The following is an 18412-nucleotide window of genomic DNA, read 5'->3' as shown; positions in this document are numbered from 1 at the left end:
TGCTTCTGGGGAAGGGGCAAGTGCTTTCAGCCCAAAAAAAAAAGAAAGGGGAGGATTATATGAGTCTGTTGTAAAGATCTAAACAGTGGTGGTTCTAAATGCCTAAAAACACACCAGCAGGCTTAATGTACAGCATAGTAAGAGTGTTGGTGTTACGGTTAAAATTACCCCAGAGTGATCATGATTTGGTGAAGACTTCAATATAATTAAATAGAAAAATGGCCTTTCAGTTAATTACATGTAATTGTTATCAGTTTTCCTTATAAGGATGTGGATTACTCCTGTTTTGGGGTCCACCACCTGCAAATTAATTGCCTGTATATCTTTGAATATTTGTTTCACTAGCTTTAAACACTGCGGGTGTAATCTACACCATTCGGGAACTTATTGGATGCCCTTTTAGGTTTTGTTTGTGGTGACAATATTGTCAAAACAGCTGAATTTTATTTCTTTCAAACTGCAGTAAGAAATGGCTGTACCCTTGACAGAGAAGTACCCTTAAATGGTGGAGTATTAGATAAAAAATGTAGTACTGTTGGGTGTAATACAAAAGTATCAGTATCATGAAAAAGATCACCTACTATACATTTATATACATGTAAATAAGAATACTATGCTATATAACTACTGACCAGCAAACAGGTTCTGTTTGTATATCCCTAGATTCTGATCCTCAAGTTTTCTTACGATTTGATATGGTGGGCTATAGAAGCACATCAAAAAATTGTGAAGTATTGAAACTATAAGTGATATAGTACATGGACAATTTATTGTCTGCATGACCTAACCGTGGATTAAGTGAGATTGAGGATTGTAAATTAAAGCACTATCTAGAGAACTGCTTGTTTACCATAACCTAGATTTGAGGATATGTAATATAACGTATACAGTGTTTGCAGCAGTGGTAGGATGGATTTTACGCAAGTTACTTTTAAATACTGCTATGAGGGTATTTTGAATGACCTTCTGTGTTGTGCTGTTTTGAAGTGCAAATGCTTTGAAGGGTAAAATGTAACAAGGGACACAGCTATAGCAGACTGATCAATAAAATGATGGCACACTGCTGGAGTCCTTTTGAAGCAATATGAGAACGATTGAAGTTCATCCACTGATGTCAAACAGGATGTGTGCTTAGTTGAGTTAAGAGTTTTTTATGTCATATGTACAGTCATTGCACCATACTTCCTTTAGCCATTCAGTATTTTTAATATTATTGTTCCCAGTTAACTGCTTTTTTTCCCCCAATGAAAACAAAATAGTAATACAATGTCAGACTTCCTCCATTTAAATTTTAAGTTGTTTGGAGACTCCAATGTCCACACATTCCTGGGGGATTTAGACTGCAACAGAACTGACAGTAATCATTTAATAAAAAAAAAAAGGTCTGGAAAAAAATGAAACCGTGAGTACTACAAGACACCTCTCTCTCAGTACTGCTGAGATGAATACGATTGAAGCCAATAAAGAAGAGCGGAATACTAAAAAAGTAAACATTTGGGCTGTGTCAGTTTTTAATGATTGGTCAGCACGAACAAAAAATAATATGGACTGGAAAACTGCTAAAACTGAAATAAACACAGTTTTAAGAAGTTTCTTTGCTGAAGTGAGAACATCAGCGGGCACACAGTATTCAGTTAACAGCTACACAAGCTTGTGAGCTGGCCTGAATCGTTTTTTAAATTCTCCCACAGTGGGACGATCTATAAACCTAATTTCAGATAACCACTTTTAAAACAGCAAACAGCGTCTTCATTTCTGTACTGAAAACGCGCCTCTGCAGTTCAGCTGCTATCCAATGCTTCTCTGGAGGCTAGAGAAATAATGACAATCACTGGACACAAGTGAAGGTAATTTAAGAAGCTATTGGGCACCAGCTGAGAAAGACAGGAAGTCCTGGAGCTACATCCTCTCTGGAGTACTGTCATCAGCTCATAAACGAAAGGCAGAAACAAACTCCCTTTCTCACCAAACAGTGCCACCTACTGCACAATCTGTCCAACTCTGTAACCAGCCATTTAATTTAGAAAACTGTACATTCCCTGGTACAGTCAACTTCATTAATTACTCAAAATAATGTATATAATTAATTTAATTTGAGACAAATACTGAAAATATTCTGATAATTTATTTGAATCTATTTAATTTATTATTAAAAATGTTATTGGAGTTATTTTTCTTAGTGTAGTAATATATTTAGGAAAACATAAACCTAGATTAATATTAAAATAAAAATGTGTCTATATCTTTATTTCTAAAAACTAGTAACCCATTTTATAAGCGCAATAAGACACTCCAGGATGTTGGTTGTGCTGGAATAACCGCATTTCCAGTGGCTAAAGGCACTTGACCTACGGCCTCATGCCTTACTACGCCCCTGGGCGTGCGGTTATCCTAGCACAACCAACACCCTGTTATGTCTTATTGCTTACATAAGTAACAGAACTCACACATTTACAGTATTACAGTATTTACAAGCTGATATTTTGTTAAATGTCCTCATGAAACGGTTGAAAGAACTGCAGTGAATGAATCAATTACAGTATACAGTACTGTACAAACTCGGTACAACTCGTATAGTTTGATTGAAATAAGAATTAATAAAATAACTACAGCATTATTTTTACGAAAACAATCCAACCACAAGCTGTGCACAAACTGTTGACTTTACTTTTAGTTTCGCATGTTGATTGTTTCGCATGAAAAAACACGCACTTTGAAAGTTCAGTTGACAAGCTTGTTATCCTGAATAACCTGAGCTTTAAAGCCAATTGAACGAGAACAAATATAGCTCATTGTGAAGTAGTTGCGAATGAATGAATGAATGAATGAATGAATGAATGAACGATCCGTTTCCAGTCAGGTCAGTCAGAGAAACGACAGTGTCGAGTTATCCACTAGTCATTAATAGTTTTTATCCCTTCGTAACCCGTAATATGTGTTGAGTTACAAGTAAAGCGTGGTGTCAAATAAAAAAAATTAAGAGGGAAGATGCAAATATTTTATATTGAGAAAATCCAGGACCAAGACTCGTTAAGCGAAGGTGTTGTGTTATCCACCAGTCAAGTTAACCAAGGTTGACTGCAGTTGCAATAAACTCCCCTCAATCAGATACAAGTGAAGCTAATGATGGTAATTTACAAGTATTATTATACAACTTTCTCTACACTTTTATTTGTGTATGTTCCATTTTAATACCCACAGGTAATTTATGCACCTGTATGTACGTTTGTTTGTGTCAATCTTCCTTTTTTGGTGAGTGGTATCTTGAGAGAAATTGTCACTGATCATCTTACTTAGAAAATGGATTCCTTTGCACAAAATCTTGAGACTAGTCATGGTGACTTACCTTTTAATGGACATAGATGGACTGAAGAAGGTACTATCAGCAGACATTTTATATCCTCTTTTATTTTTGCAGGATTGATGTATGTTATAGAGACCCAAAAAATCCTGGATCTGAAAATTAACCTCATGGCTTCCTACATAATTGTTCCTCAGACTGGCTTCTATACTTCCTCTGAGAATCTACTTGTCCTGGACCTTGGTCATCTCAAAGTAATTGGTGTTAATTAATTCTCCTGAAAGTTGTTTTGCCCTAGAGTTTTTATTGTTTTATTAATTTAAGCACTGTCATGTGAAGTTTTATTGGTTTTAAACATTTAGTAACTTATTTTTCTTTCTTTGTACAGGTAACCAGTAAAAGTCGTAAAGGTCTGCCACAGTTAACAGTAGGACAGAGCTGCATTGAGGATATAATGTCCAGGGCGTATGAGAGTTTTGATGTGGAGTTGAGCAGTATGCAATTGCTCTATAGCAAACCAGGTTGGTGTCTGACTACAGGAACTGCTTAGTTTTTAAAAAGTTGTATGATGTTAAAGTAGAACACTCTTAACTTCATATTTGCAGCACATCTTTTTTTATTTTATATTATTTATGTATTGGACCCAGAACCACTGTCCTAATGTTTTTCTTAGAGCAAGACTGGAAGAATGCTCGAAAGTCTAAGCAGTCCTCCCTACACATTTTGGAGCCTGTGGATTTGAGAGTAGACTTCAGCAGATCTATGGTTGTAAGTGATCCAAGAATGCCAAAGTAAGTTGAAACAAAACATCCAATATCATTCCCCTTCCGTTTATGCCCTGCGGATGCTTTGTTTTTGTTTGAGGGCTAAACATTTCTAGTTTATTTCCTTTACTTGCCAAATGCAGCAAGCCTTTAACAAAAAACACTGCATAGCAATAATAATTGATTTTAATAAAAACTTGAGTAGGGATAGTGAATGCCAATTTTTTTTCTTCCTAAAGGCAGTAAGAAATTGACTTACATTTCCTAGGTAAGGTGTATAGCCAAGACTGAGAAGGGAATGGTAAAGAAATCAAGCAGTGACAAATGGCAAACTTTTTTAAAAAAAAATTCTATTTTTTTCTTTTAAAATTTTTTTTTTTTAAAGTAGCTAATTCTGTATGTAATAATAATAATAAAAAAAATATACGTTTCCACAGTACATGCATATAATAATGTCATCAACTACACTGCCAGCTTGTATTTTTCATATCATTGGTGTGTTATAATAATACAACACTTTTTAGGGTAAAGTCCCTACACAAATCGATGACTTATCAGTGCAACAAACATGTAATTTTTTTGGAATGGCATCAGAGCTGTATAATCTGTTGCATTCTGGCATGGAAAAGTTAAACAATTTTTCTTCTTGCATATGTATTTATTTATTCAGGGAGTTATTAATACATTAATTAATTAATACAATATTTTAACATTCACCATAAAACCAGTGTAAATAGATTTTTCTCTTCTTCAAACAGATTCAAAATTTTTGGCGAGTTGCCTTTGCTTTCTGTTCGCATTTCGGATGAAAAAGTCAAAGACATTCTGGCATTGATTGATAGCATTCCATTGCCAAAAGGCCCGCCTGCCCCGTCTGCCTCAAATGCTCAGAGTACTCCACAGGTAAATCAATACCAGTTGTTAAACATATGTCATTTTACACTATTTTACTATTTTTTATCAAAAACATGCCCCTGCTTGTTTCCATTCCCCAAAGGTAGTTTTACCTTTTAGGGGTGCAAACTTTAAAGCCTGCTTGCCATCAAGTCACACAGTAGGACAAAGTAAAAATGAAAATAAAGCCTATGAAGCAAAAGAGAAATGTAAATGAGAATTTCTGAAGCACATTTGTGACACTACTAACTTTTTGGGTTAACAGTACATTCTATTGTTTGGGTGTTTCTCTGTATCGCAGGCCCCGAAGTACCCTCTTACCATGACACCACAGTTAACCCCAAGGAATCAACCCCTGCCTAACCTTAGATCATCTGTTATGTTTGAGTCAGGTAAGGTCTGAAATTGTGATTCAATATTTGCACTTTTGTATACATGAGCATGAATGTGTTACATTTGGAATTTTCAGTTATTCTGTGTTTGTAAAATGTATCTGATTTCCATTTTCCTCATCAGTCATTTTTGTATCGTGTAGTCTTTTTTCGAAGTGACCTAAGCACTAATATGATTTCTTGTAGGTGGGTGCAGCAATGGATGTGGTGTGATTTTATGAGTCAAATTCCAATGCACAGATTTGTCAAGTTCATATTAAGTACTAGTATGTTATTAAGATTTTTATAGTTTGTTAGATCCAAATTGTTTTGATTCAAATGGTCCATATTCTTACAGGATTCAATCTATATTACTGTGAAAGTAATCACAGTGTCATTTTTATAATTTAATCCACAGAATCGGAAGAAGAATTTTATGATGCTCCAAGCTCTCCGGTGGACGATTTACCATTTTTTGAAGCACAAAGCAATTCTTTAAAAAGAAAAAGAAATCCTTTAAAAAAGCAAGAGTCTGTGAAAAACATGACTAATTTTCAACTGAGGTTTGAAATAAATGAGGTATGCATGCTTTATTATTGAGACAGTACCAACTGATTAACCACCTATTTTATTTTGGAATATTTTATGCCTACTGTATAACTGAACACGTTATTTAATCTATACATGTTCTAAAGGCCTGTTTACACTCCATCGATCGACTGTCGCTTGACTAAAAACCCAATGACAGCCGTCTGTTGCTCGATTATCGTCCGATCAACACACTACCATCGTCCATTGGCGCACTATAAACGGCCAGCGACACTGAAGTTCCACTTGACCCAAGAAGTATTTGAGCAGAAATACAGAAAAGATGAAGTGCTTCAGTTAGTTTTTATTTCTAAGAAGGAGAAGACAAGTACTATTTAGGTTAGAAGGCTCCTAGACCTTTTAAATAATGTGCAATGAATTCATGTTGCTTTTATTTGCGCTATATTGCAATCTCATTCTTTTATTTTTATTGACTGCATTCTAGAAAAAAATAGGTCGGTAGCTAGATTAGATAGATAGACAGGTATATCATTTGTTAAATCGTTTGATTTCAAAGCTTGTTTATTCATTATATTCAATTTATAATTACATTGTAGTGTCCTATAGTTCTGCACTGCGGTTGTTTAATATTATTTGAACATATATTAAAATATGACAGTGTGATGACATTATGTGCCGGTCAAAAAGAAACACAATCTTAAAGCCTTTCATTTGCCGTGAGTGTAAAATGCTCAAGCATTCTCTTTTTTTCTGCTGATCTTTATAATCTGCTCTGTCTACTGCAAACAGCCTGTGTGACAAGCTGGCTTTAGTTGTTACGTCAGACCAGAAAGGAGTACACAGACAGACAGGTAGTGGTGAGTGAATCTGAGACGCTGTTGCGCTCAGTGTTTTAATAACACACAGAAAATAAAAAAAGGTTGAATAAAACACAGGACATGGCACTTGAGGCCAAAATAAATAGACAAACTAAACAAATAGACACTAACAAACAGGATGGACGAACGCTAAACAAAAAACAAGTACCGTGCTGGTGCTTCCAGCACGTTGTAGCAATTATTTCACTTTAGTTTTAAATAGTTTTTACCTCCTCTCCACACCCGTTCTCCACTCACAAACACACAACCCAGAGTGAGTAAAACGTGCATCTATATATACTGGTGTGCCGGGATTCAATTACTAATTAATTAATCACTTGAATCCCAGCACGTGAACTAATTATGTGCAAACCCGTGCTCATATATTAAATACTTTAAATGCACGTGAAGTGAAGTGCAATCCCCGTGCCTAAATACAATTATAAATTTTAAATAACTCGTGCTACACACACCCATTTATATCCCGTGCAGCCATATCTATACACCAACATTAACACACCACACGCAACATATAACACAGAAATGCACACAGGGGCGGGGCACATTGCCACAGCCTGTCATCAATTTTTAGCTTTCTATAACCTAGCAACAACGTCTGCAACAAGGTCAAAGTTCAGTTAACTTGAACTCTCAGCGACGCTGCCAGCGACCTGTTATTTTCGAGCAGGGCCATTGTCGGGCGACACTATAAACTGCACAGCGATGGGACAGGGATGATCGCTGGTCACTTTGCAGTTGAACGACGGTTGAGCGATGGTGTATAAACCGGCCTTAACTCTATTCCATACCTGTAACTGTTAAAAAAAAAAAAAAAAAAAAGTGTGTGCCTGTTCTTTTAGCCTTTTATAGACACAAATAAGGTTGGTTAGGAGTTTTTAAGGTGCTTCAAAATTAAAATTAAGCATTTTCAATCTGTGGTGTTTACCCCTAGTTTTAACATTACATATATGGTTTCCCTAGGTGTCAATTCAGTTATGTCGTCTTTCTGAAAATGTTGAACTGACAGTGTTACATCTGTACATTGAGGGACTAGGCACAGAGCTGAACTTGCGATCGTTTGATATGTCATCCAGTACTTTCCTAAAAGAAATCTGCTTGAAATGTCCAGAATACATGGGTAAGTAGGTACAAGTTATTACTCTAGTTGTTGTTGTTGTTGTTGTTGTTGTTGTTGTTGTTGTTGTTGTCGTCATTAGGAAAAGCTCAGGAAGAAACTTTATTTAAAAAAAAAAAAAAAAAGAAAAAAAAAATCTAAAACCTCCATTGCAATTTATAAAACGTGATTATCTCTATCAGACATGCTACCCTTTTTTCTTTTTTTTTTCTAGATTCGAAAGACAAACCAGTTTATATCATTACAACTCAGGACAATTCAGAGACTGATCTTCTTACCTTGGATTACATTAAGGTATCCTCTGTTCTAAAATATCCTTTTTTATAAAATAAATAATGTGTTGCATGCTTTAAGTTAATTATAAATACTTTAGATCTTAGATAAGAATATTTAAATGCATGTTTGTATTGTTTTGACAGTTTATCTTTTACTTCAGTCTGTTTTGGTCAATCCAATTCCTAAATTAACACCTTATTACAACTTATTTTTTAGGCAGAGAAGAATGGTCCAGAATTCAAAATGCTTTATAACAATACAGAACAGCTTATAAAGGTAATAATACTCTATTTATTTATTTATTTATTTATTTATTTATTTATTTGTTTTTTTATTTAGTTGAGAAGGTTTGCTTCTCGGTGTTGGGCACGTTGCTGAAAAAAAGTAACTTAATACTTGTAACAAAGGGTACATTTTGACCTTCGAAGGTTCTGAACACATTACCGAAAAGTGGTTCGAACCTTTTGATGGTACTAATTTACATAATATACTGGTGATGTCACCATAGCTACTAGTTTATATTTTGACTGGAAATCCTATTATCTTACAGGTAATCCATATACAAGTACATGGAATAAAACATTCACATGTAGTTTAAAAATGCATTATATAGAACAGTAATCATATTTTTATAATTTAAACATGTACCCTGCTCTAATGCACGGCACCAGTGCCATATAGAGTTGCTACGTTTAATGATATGGTAGTGGCATTATACATTATACAAATCAAAAGTTCGACTTTTGCATGTGAGTGACATTTAATGTGTGATTTTATAGTACAGTGCACTCTGTTTAGAGTCACATCCGCCCCGGATGATTTGATTCTTATAAGCGGTTATAAGCTGAAAACAATTAAAATAAGATAATGAGTAGTTCAAGGGTTCAATTAAGTAATCGAGAACTCAGTTGGAATGAAAACCAACAGACACAGGGGTCCCCCAGGACCAGGATTGGGTCCTGATTGTTGTCACCTGGATTTAACCTCTGGACATATTTCACACATCCATTTTACTTTATGTTTACATGAAATACTGGATCTGATATGACAGTCCCTTTTTATTATGACCCCACGGATTCTTTGTTGTTGTTCATAACACTTCCATTTCTAGTTTCCTAATTTCCTTATAATTAACAATTATAGGTGAACTTTAGCTCCCTGGATGTCCACTTACATATAGAAGCACTATTGAATGCCATGAACTTTTTAAATAACCTCATCCCACCGTCGGAAAAAGACACATCTGAAGAATCTGCCCCTGCAGTCGGAGAGGAGAAAAAAGAAGGGACAACTGTAGCCAAGAAATCAAGTATGACTTTATCATCATTATACCATAATTCTACTGTCTAAAACTGTGTTTACTTTGTATGAATATACATTTTAATGTTATAAGAAACATTTTAAGTGCAAGACAGTTTTTGAGGTTGCTATCTCATTACGCGGTATGTGTAACTAATAATTTTACATACATTTTGTTTTATTTTATACAGCTCCCAAGAAGTCTAAGTTTGAAGATGTGATCAGTCTACATGTCCTTGCAGACTTGTCATGCTTGAAAATTTACCTTCGAGGACAGAAGGGACACATTTCAGAGATAAGCATTGAAGGTATAGTACATGGCACTATCTTGCTTTTTGAAAAGTAGTCTTTATTACTTGCTATCTAGCCATATTGTGTTAAAATGATGTATAATACACCTTTTGGTCAACTGTTTATGATGGATCAGTATTAAGGTCTCCACACACTGGATGCGATGTTATTTTACCTGCGATAAAATGGTACTTTCACTGCGACACTACCTTTCACACCAGTGGCGATAGGCGTGCACGCTGTGATCGGCAACTCTCCTCTGATTGTATCATCAGCTGGAAAAAAATCACACGTATGATAGTCCTGTATAAAGCTAATAAAATGTAGAATACATAATAGCTTTTCAGAGTACTTTTTTCAGTAAAGGTAAATGAATTATACATACCAGCTATATCTAGTTCCCTGGAAATGGACTGCCAGATGTTCTCCCTCTAAGATGTGTTTTTATATTTTTTGTGTCCTTTATTGTACAGCTCCAGGCATTTTGATACTGCAAGAATGATCTTTTCTTCCGCCATTGTTTACTGAAGGTGCGCAAGGGAAGCTGTTCCTCATTGGTCAGTTCCGTAGCTGTCGTGCAACAAAATCGCAAAAATAGACACCAATCCTATTTTTTCGCATCGCTTCAGTGCCTCTTCAATGTCACCCGTCACAACGCAGGCAGTGTGATTGGTTCATATAAAAAATACATGTTTTTATTTTATTATTTTTTGCGGTGTAGTGTGTCATGCAACATATATTTGCTTGTCGCATCATGTCCGGTGTGAAGAGGCCTTTAGGCTCCAAAATCATAATGAAACAAGTAACTGTGTGAAATTAAAGTAGGCTTTTTCCCACAACACTGTTTAGTAATTTAAAATGTTATTTCAGCAGACAGTTAAGTAGTGCCATCTTGTGGTAGTTAGTAATATTTTCTTTGCCAGATACTTTATCAATCTGAGGCTACTACAGATCCAAACAAAATCTTTGCATTCTTGAACATGTTAGAGTTGCCCAGTATTACGGTGGAACAAGCGGAATTACTAGACGCGCCTCTCACTTTACAGGAGCTGAAATCTGCAGCCATGCAAAAGCTTAAATCTCCCAGCTTGAATGGCATGCCCGCTGAATTATTACTGGCAGTATGGGACCAGATCAGACCCGTATTACTAGATTCCATCAATTATTCATTACAAATTTGCTCTTTTCATAAAGATCAGAATATCGGCTGTGATTTCACTCCTTATTAAGACCCACTTGAATGTTCCAGGTACAGACCTTTATCGCTCCTTATTTGTAAATTATTTTCATCAGACTGATTTCATAAAGGGTTACCTGGCATCCGATAATATGCGCTGCCTTCTTTATATAACTGAATCAGCCCCTCACCAGTCCTTATCGTGTGCAGTGCTTTCTTTGGATGCAGAGAAAGCTTTTGATTGCCTAGAATGGAAGTATATGTGGGCAGTTTTAGAGCATTTTAGTTGTGGCCATTCATATATCAATATGATTTGTACTCTGTATAATAACCCTACTAATATGAATATCCTTGATGATATTTATGATAGTAAGGGCCGAAGGCTTATTCACTGCCCAGGTTTTCCTTCTTTCTATACCTCCAGTTCCGCTCACCTCTTAATGCTTATCATGTCCCATGAGATACTTCCCTGTCCACTCACCCAGTAGTTTACTTTATTTTTGTTTGACACACCTCTCGAAAGGTATTGTCTCCTCTATTTATAATCTCTTCTCATAATAATTCCCTTCCAGTGATCACTATCTGGAATAGAGAACTGGGCTACCTTGCTGTCACTCCCAACTAGAGAGTATGGGATAATATGTTTACATCATCTAAGAATCTGGCACACTAATTGATTCATTTTAAATTGACCCATTGATTTTACGCAACTCCTTGTAGAAAATTTCAAATGAAGATTGTCCGAGACCCTTTGCCATGGATGCACTCGGTGCAGTTGGTACATATGTTTTGGGAATGCCCCAAGATACAAATGTTTTGGAAATTTATGATATCAGTCATGTCCTAGGCTTGCTACTTTTCTGTATTAATCAGTAAAGCTTGTTTAACGTCGAATTCCCAAAAAAATGAGTTTGACTGAAATAAATTTATATAGGATAAACATCGGTAAAACCACTCGCTATTTTTTTTTTCTTTCCAAAAAACCAAAAAAGTTTGTGTAGTTTTTATACTTGCTGTCTGTCCTGTCTCCATTCCGCTCTGTATGGCTGGGGGTCGTGGTCAGTCATCTCTGTGGTCTGTTAGTACTGTAGTTTCACTGTCAGTCATTTCACCCCATTCTGACAGATCTCGTTGACTGAAGCAGCGCTAGAATGCTCTCTTTCATTTAAATGACTGTCAGTCATCAAGACCTGCACCAACTGTGCACTTTCATTTGCCAGCAATAGCGCCTGTCAGTCAAAGCGCCTACTTTTGAAATGAGTGGGTTAAGGTGTAAGTAAGCTTTTGCTACAGGTATACGGTGACAGTTACTAGTTTGATATGAAAATACAAGAGGAAAACACTTAATGAATATTGTGCACAATACCCTGACCGACGGCTGAAGTCTCCACAGCAGGATGAAGCGTGCCCATCTGCCTTGCCTTCCAGTGACTCTTTGAGTCCAGCTGTGCTGAATAAGGAAAGGGGGGAGCTCAGACACAATTAATAAGTGCAAATTAGTTCTGTTCAACTATCTAATGTATTGTTCTGTGCATATTATTTTTACTCATAAATTTATGCTATAAAAGTCTGTATTACACTTTTATATGCTGTGTTTGCTACGGTTTGTTTGAGACCATTTTTAAATTTGTATAGAATCTTTATCTTTAGAAGGTATAGCTCCGCTGTGACCAACCGTTAATTCAGTTAGAATGTTGGTAACCATGGTTCCCTTTCAAGTAGGCAATATTAACCATTACAAATGGGTATTTTCTCTTTAAGACACCCGAACCTGAAACTTTATACCAAAGACTTCTCGTCAGAGCAGGGAGACGCAGCTGCTGCTCCGTCCCCAAGAGCATAAAGGAACTGCGCGCACTGACAACTATGTCATTTTTCCTTTTCAGCTGATATTAAATTATAACCTTTCTTTCACATTTTGTCTGTTTTTTTTCTAAAGCATAAAGGTCAATTTCACCCATTCGAGAAAAAAAAAAACACGTAAATTCTTTCTAAAATAAATGTCGATATTAATCATCGATTTGGTAAACAAATAAAAATCGAATAGTAGCAAGCCTAGTCATGTCTAAGTTACTTGAACTGCAGGTACCACTGTGTCCTGGACTGCTCCTTCTTGTTGATGACTCCCAGTTGGCCCTTTTTTTGCAATTCTTCCTAGCGGGACATGACACTTGTGGTTCCATTACCTGTCTGACATAATTTTGTTGGAAAGATCCACAGCGAGGTGCCACCTTGCCAGCCCAGCCACATTAATTGCTTAGTCAACAGCAGTACGTACTGTAATTGCTTATATTTTTAATGAGAACCCCAGACTGTTTGTTTATTTCTCTTATTACTGCCAATTTGCTATATATTTATATATATATATATATATATATATATATATATATATATAATGAATCTCATTATTATTACAATTTTGACTCTACTATTTATTTAAGCATATGTTTATATGATTGATTTTGTTATTTATTTATTTACTTCAGTACAGATTTGTATATTTTATTTTGAAGTTTTGTTATTGTAAAACTATAAACAAATAAATTGTTTACAAAAAAATGCAAAGCCTGCTTTTAAACAATTTTAAAATTATGCTGTTTTCTCTAGACTGTATATTTTATATTAAATTTGTGTTATCAATGTTTTTTTTTACAGGTCTTGTCTCGCAGGTAATCATGAGAAAGAGGGCAACTGAAATACTGGCAAAGTTGAAGAACATTGTTATTTTAGATTGTGATGATGAAGCTCTTTATAAAAAGGTATGTTGTGATTATCTGAATTAGAAATCTCAGGGAAAAGTGTACTTTTAGCTCAGTGACTATTTAGTTCATAAGACTTTGTTTGTTTTGTTTGTGTTTAGGCTGTGTCCATTGCTGGGAAAGAGGTCTTCAGTTTTAAAATGATCTCTCATGTTGATGCCACAGAAGGCAATGCCTACACAGATATGAATATTGTTGACAGTTGTGTTACCCTTACTGTTGGTTGCATTCATGTCATCTTTGTAAACAAGTTTGTCTCTTCGATACTGGTAAGATTTTAATATTTTTGAATTTGTGAAAGTTTGACAGCCTTAATATTATCTAAACTGTTTGAGGAGTAACTTCATATTTGCAGGTTTTTATAAACCCATACTAAATATGTTTGTTTACAAACATTTGTATCTGATGTGAAATCCTCTGTAGATGATTTCCCTAGGGCTCATTTTTTTCATCTTTGTTCACATGTGATTTATGTTTTATTCAGGACTTTATAAATCATTTCCAAACTGCTAAGGACGCTTTAACACAGGCCACTGTTCAAGCAGCAGGAATGGCTGCCACAGGTGTCATGGAACTTGCCGAACGGAGTACTCGAATGGCACTGGACATTGATGTGAAGGCCCCAGTTGTTGTTGTACCACAGTCTGCAGTGTCAAAGACTGTGATTGTGGCTGATTTTGGTCTTATCACTGTTAAGAATCACTTCTCAGTTGTTCAATCAAAAACTCACATTAACATTCCTCCAGTCATTGATGCTATGAAAGTTGAACTCAGTGACCTTAAATTATACCGGTAAGAAATGTATACTTTTAGTAAGATAACTGTGTGTGTTTTTTTTTTTCACTAAACAAACAAATCAATCTGCCCAAAAATACGTAAATACAGTATTTGTATATTTTACCTTTTGCCTGCTAGTTGAAAGAATCCATTCTTGTAGTGCACACGCCCTCTGAATGTTGTCTGTCAATGTCAATGCTTCCTCGCTATGCTATCTGTCTATTTAAATTTAGTATAGCAAATAAAGTTAAGTAAATAATCGAGAAAGTGTGTGTTTGCTGTCAGCAGCAATACAGTAACCACAATACTATAGCAACTAGTGTCTGGTTTGAATGACGTTGAAATCAAACAACTGCACGCAGTCTGATTTAGTTTCAGCAACCTTATTTATGCATATCACAGTAACAACACAGGCACGTTGCATCTAAAGCCAGAAAAAGGAGGCTTTGACTTTATGAACACACACTGTGAACAAGTTACTGAAAAAAAGAGCATGATCAGGATTAACACATACTGCAGATAACTAGATTATTTTTAATTACTAAAACTTTTCAGTTGGACTCTGGTAAATATTCCATGAGAATTAAAGCCCTGGTTATATTGAAACTCTAGTACATTACAAGCACAGAGGGAAGATGATGCGGCACTTCATGTCCCACTAGAAAATTAATCAGCTCTGCTACTGGTAGACAGGTCAGGGAGGGTAGTAAGTCAATGCCATAAAATAATGTACATTGTATAATTATTATAAATAATAAGTTATTGCCCTATATGCCTCTAACTCTTCTATTAATATAGCAATCTCCTGTGTCGTGAAGTGTGGTTTGCGTATTCTGTCGGCGAGTAGCCTACCACTTGCAGTTCTGATCAGAGCCTTGTGGTGCCACAAGCGCATTCTGTCTCTTAAAGGGATGGTTGCCGGGCCCTGATTGGATAGCAGATTCCCCAAGCTATTCAGCATTGATTGCTTGGGCACTGTGCGCCACTAAACGCGCTTGCGCTGGGTTTATAATTTCATCAGAATCACACTTTTGGAGAAGCCTCCCTGCGGGGCAGACGCGATTGACTTTAACCACTGCTTTTGCGATTGCACTCATTTCATCAGAATATATATCAACAATGGGGAAGTTTCCATGTGATTATTTACACGTGAAATGGAGATGCACATGCGATGCACACAAACCTAATCCTCAACAGGATGTCCACTGCTCCCAATTCAGACAGCCTTGGGAGCATATGTGGGAAGGTGTCTGGCACAGATCTCTATAATCCTATGTCTCTGCCGGGTTTCAGCCGTGGTGATCTGCAATAGCTGGGTTGGACAGTTTCATTATATACCTCTGGGTTAATTATTTTCTTTTTTCTTTAATTAATAAGTTTTGTGATAAATTAGTTGAAATATTATTTACTACTAACAATATGTTGCCCCACCAATGGACATTTGAAAAACATTTTGGGCAAGAGCAGTAAAACATATTATTAAACAACCAGGCATGAGACATTTACAATTGACAGCTTTATTACATTAGCTTAACACTGTGCACCTTTCTCTTTTGCCACTCTGCTTGTGCTTTGGGTAATGCGTGCAAACTCCAGATTGTCTTTCAGTTAGTTTGTCTGCTTTTGCCTGTCTGCTTCAGGGCTGTTGCAGGGGCAAATCGCAGAAGTGATCACCAGTAGCAGTCTCTTTGTCAAACATTACAACATGACATGTACATGTACTTGCTCCTGATAGTTCTAATTTTGTATTAACAGCTGCAGCAGAGGAGGTTTGTAACTTTTTTTTTTTTTTTTTTTTTTTTAACAGAACAACATTTCAGAATAATAAGTTCCAATCTGAAATTCAGCTACTGCAGCCTGTAAACCTGGATTTAGTAATTGAACGCAATTTATCTGCAGCCTGGTTCAATGAAATCCCAGACATCAAAATAACTGGGCACCTCAAACCAATGAATGTAAGTGCAGTTTTTTTTTTTTTTTTTTTTAGCTCCATACTTACTGCACTGTACAGTTCCAAACTTATTTAGACATTTTAAACAGATCATTTGCCATACCACCATAAACACAATTTAAGTTTCACAGCAAACTACAGATGTGAATTCTCACTTTTTTAAATAGCAAAATGTAAATACAGCGTAATGTTATATGGAAGGATATTTACATTAATAAAGCACTTAAGGAAGCCTGGCATACATAACCATTGTGCAATTAATAATAATAATAATAATAATAATAATAATAATAATAATAATAATAATAATAATACAATATTATTATTATTATTATTATTACTATTATTAGATTTTTTTTTTTTTTTATTACAGCTTGTACTCGGCCAGGAAGACCTGACTGTTGTGTTAAGGACTTTAAATGAAAATATAGGTGATAGTTCAGGTGCACCTGCTGCTGCCACAGTGGATAAATCAGACAATGTTTCTACAAATGGTTCCCTGACATCTCAACAGAATGGAGGTACAGATTGTGCATTATACAAACTTGAATATTGTTTGTTTCAGTTGTGAGTTTTACTGAAATATCTCAGATTGCATTTTTATAGTATTATAATTTTTGAATAATTTGTAAGTCTTGCTTGACACGTTTCATTTCTACATGGTGCTGTCATTCACTTGCACTATACCCTATTGCTATACACTAAAAAGAACATTCAGCATTTTTGTTGTGGCTAGGCCAGTAACAAACACAGAAAGAAAGTCAATAGGATTACTTCCCCAGTGGTCTCACTACTTGGAAGATGTCTAAATATATTTTCTACTGAAACCAAAAGATGTCTTCATGATGCCATATTATTATTATTATTATTATTATTATTATTATTATTATTATTATTATTATTATTATTACTAATTAGTCATTTAGCAGATGCTTTTATCCGAAGCGACTTCGAGACTAGGGGGTGAACTATGCATCACAACTGCTGCTACCTAGTCACATACAATATGACCTCATATGTCTCATCTGAAAGACAGAGCACAAGGAGGTTAAGTGACTTGCTCAGGGTCATACACAGTGAGTCAGTGGCTGAGCTGGGATTGAACCAGGCCCTTTTCTGTATCCACTGGACGATTTCTTACAGGAACGACTGTGATCACTGTGGCTGTTGTGGAAACACAAAAAATTGCAAAACTGAAAACAACTCTAAAACTTGATTTCCAGTTTGACTCATTGACTTTGAATTTATATAGCCCAAATGGAACACAGGTATGTATACATTTCTCCTAAAATGTGCCCACAAAGATATATTTGCTTTTAGCCTTTATCTGTTTTCTTAAAAAAACACACAAACAATTTGCCATTGATTAGTAAAATAATTCTAATAAAGAAGTGCATAATCTGAGTCTTATAGTTTATACTACTGTTGAAATCGACAGTACTCATTAACATGAACGTGAAAGTGCAGTGTAAGGAAAAGAAAGTATGTTTGGAGAATTGTTTTTCTTGGATTAAGCGCCTTACTGCTTAGCCATAATAATCTTTGTCCTTGCATTTGATTGAACGTAAAATACATTTTAAAATGAGATCAGATTTAAAACAATAAATAAATAAATAAATAATGCACTCTGCAGCATTGAATAAGAAGTCATTCAACGGTAGTACTTTAAACACTTGTTGTATAAACTTTATTATTATTACTGTCTTGTGATGTGAACCTCAAGTAAAGTGGAACGTAGGAAAATGTAAAAAAAAAATGTGTTTGTTAATATTAATATAGGTTCAGGAGCTGGAATCAAGAGATGAGCGGTTAAAACTTGCAGAATTCAAGTTGGGATTGATTTCAACTGCTGTCACAATGTTATCAGATAGCTCCATGAAAGCCTCAGTCAAACTAGCAAACTGTTTGCTGGATGATAAACGTCAAATAGTACAGAAAGCTACTCCAAGGTACAGATTCACTGTTGGAATGCATGTTCATTGTAGAAGCTAGGGTTAAAGGCTTAAAAAAA

At 35.5% G+C, this 18412-nt stretch overlaps 1 protein-coding gene across 2 annotated transcripts in view; it reads left to right on the top strand.

The window, feature by feature from the left end:
- Positions 1-18412, top strand: part of LOC117409447 (intermembrane lipid transfer protein VPS13A-like) — a 144028-nt gene that overhangs the window by 36839 nt on the left and 88777 nt on the right. For both annotated transcript variants that reach the window (XR_009308152.1, XM_034905427.2), the window contains exons 20-37: positions 3419-3555; positions 3690-3822; positions 3975-4092; positions 4824-4968; positions 5261-5351; positions 5749-5909; positions 7718-7874; positions 8086-8165; positions 8364-8423; positions 9291-9456; positions 9638-9754; positions 13570-13673; positions 13775-13942; positions 14158-14465; positions 16258-16405; positions 16775-16922; positions 17545-17669; positions 18181-18350. Coding sequence is in view for 1 of the 2 variants with exons in the window: in XM_034905427.2 (XP_034761318.2) it covers positions 3419-3555; positions 3690-3822; positions 3975-4092; positions 4824-4968; positions 5261-5351; positions 5749-5909; positions 7718-7874; positions 8086-8165; positions 8364-8423; positions 9291-9456; positions 9638-9754; positions 13570-13673; positions 13775-13942; positions 14158-14465; positions 16258-16405; positions 16775-16922; positions 17545-17669; positions 18181-18350 (2536 nt within the window). In the remaining variant the exon portion in view is untranslated. The remainder of the gene's footprint in view (positions 1-3418; positions 3556-3689; positions 3823-3974; positions 4093-4823; positions 4969-5260; positions 5352-5748; positions 5910-7717; positions 7875-8085; positions 8166-8363; positions 8424-9290; positions 9457-9637; positions 9755-13569; positions 13674-13774; positions 13943-14157; positions 14466-16257; positions 16406-16774; positions 16923-17544; positions 17670-18180; positions 18351-18412) is intronic.

This window comes from Acipenser ruthenus, chromosome 2 (assembly GCF_902713425.1).
Source record: "Acipenser ruthenus chromosome 2, fAciRut3.2 maternal haplotype, whole genome shotgun sequence".
In the NCBI taxonomy this organism is placed as follows: Eukaryota; Metazoa; Chordata; class Actinopteri; order Acipenseriformes; family Acipenseridae; genus Acipenser; species Acipenser ruthenus.
The sequence above is the reverse complement of the archived record's forward strand: the minus strand, read 5'-3'. Positions and strand labels throughout refer to the sequence as shown.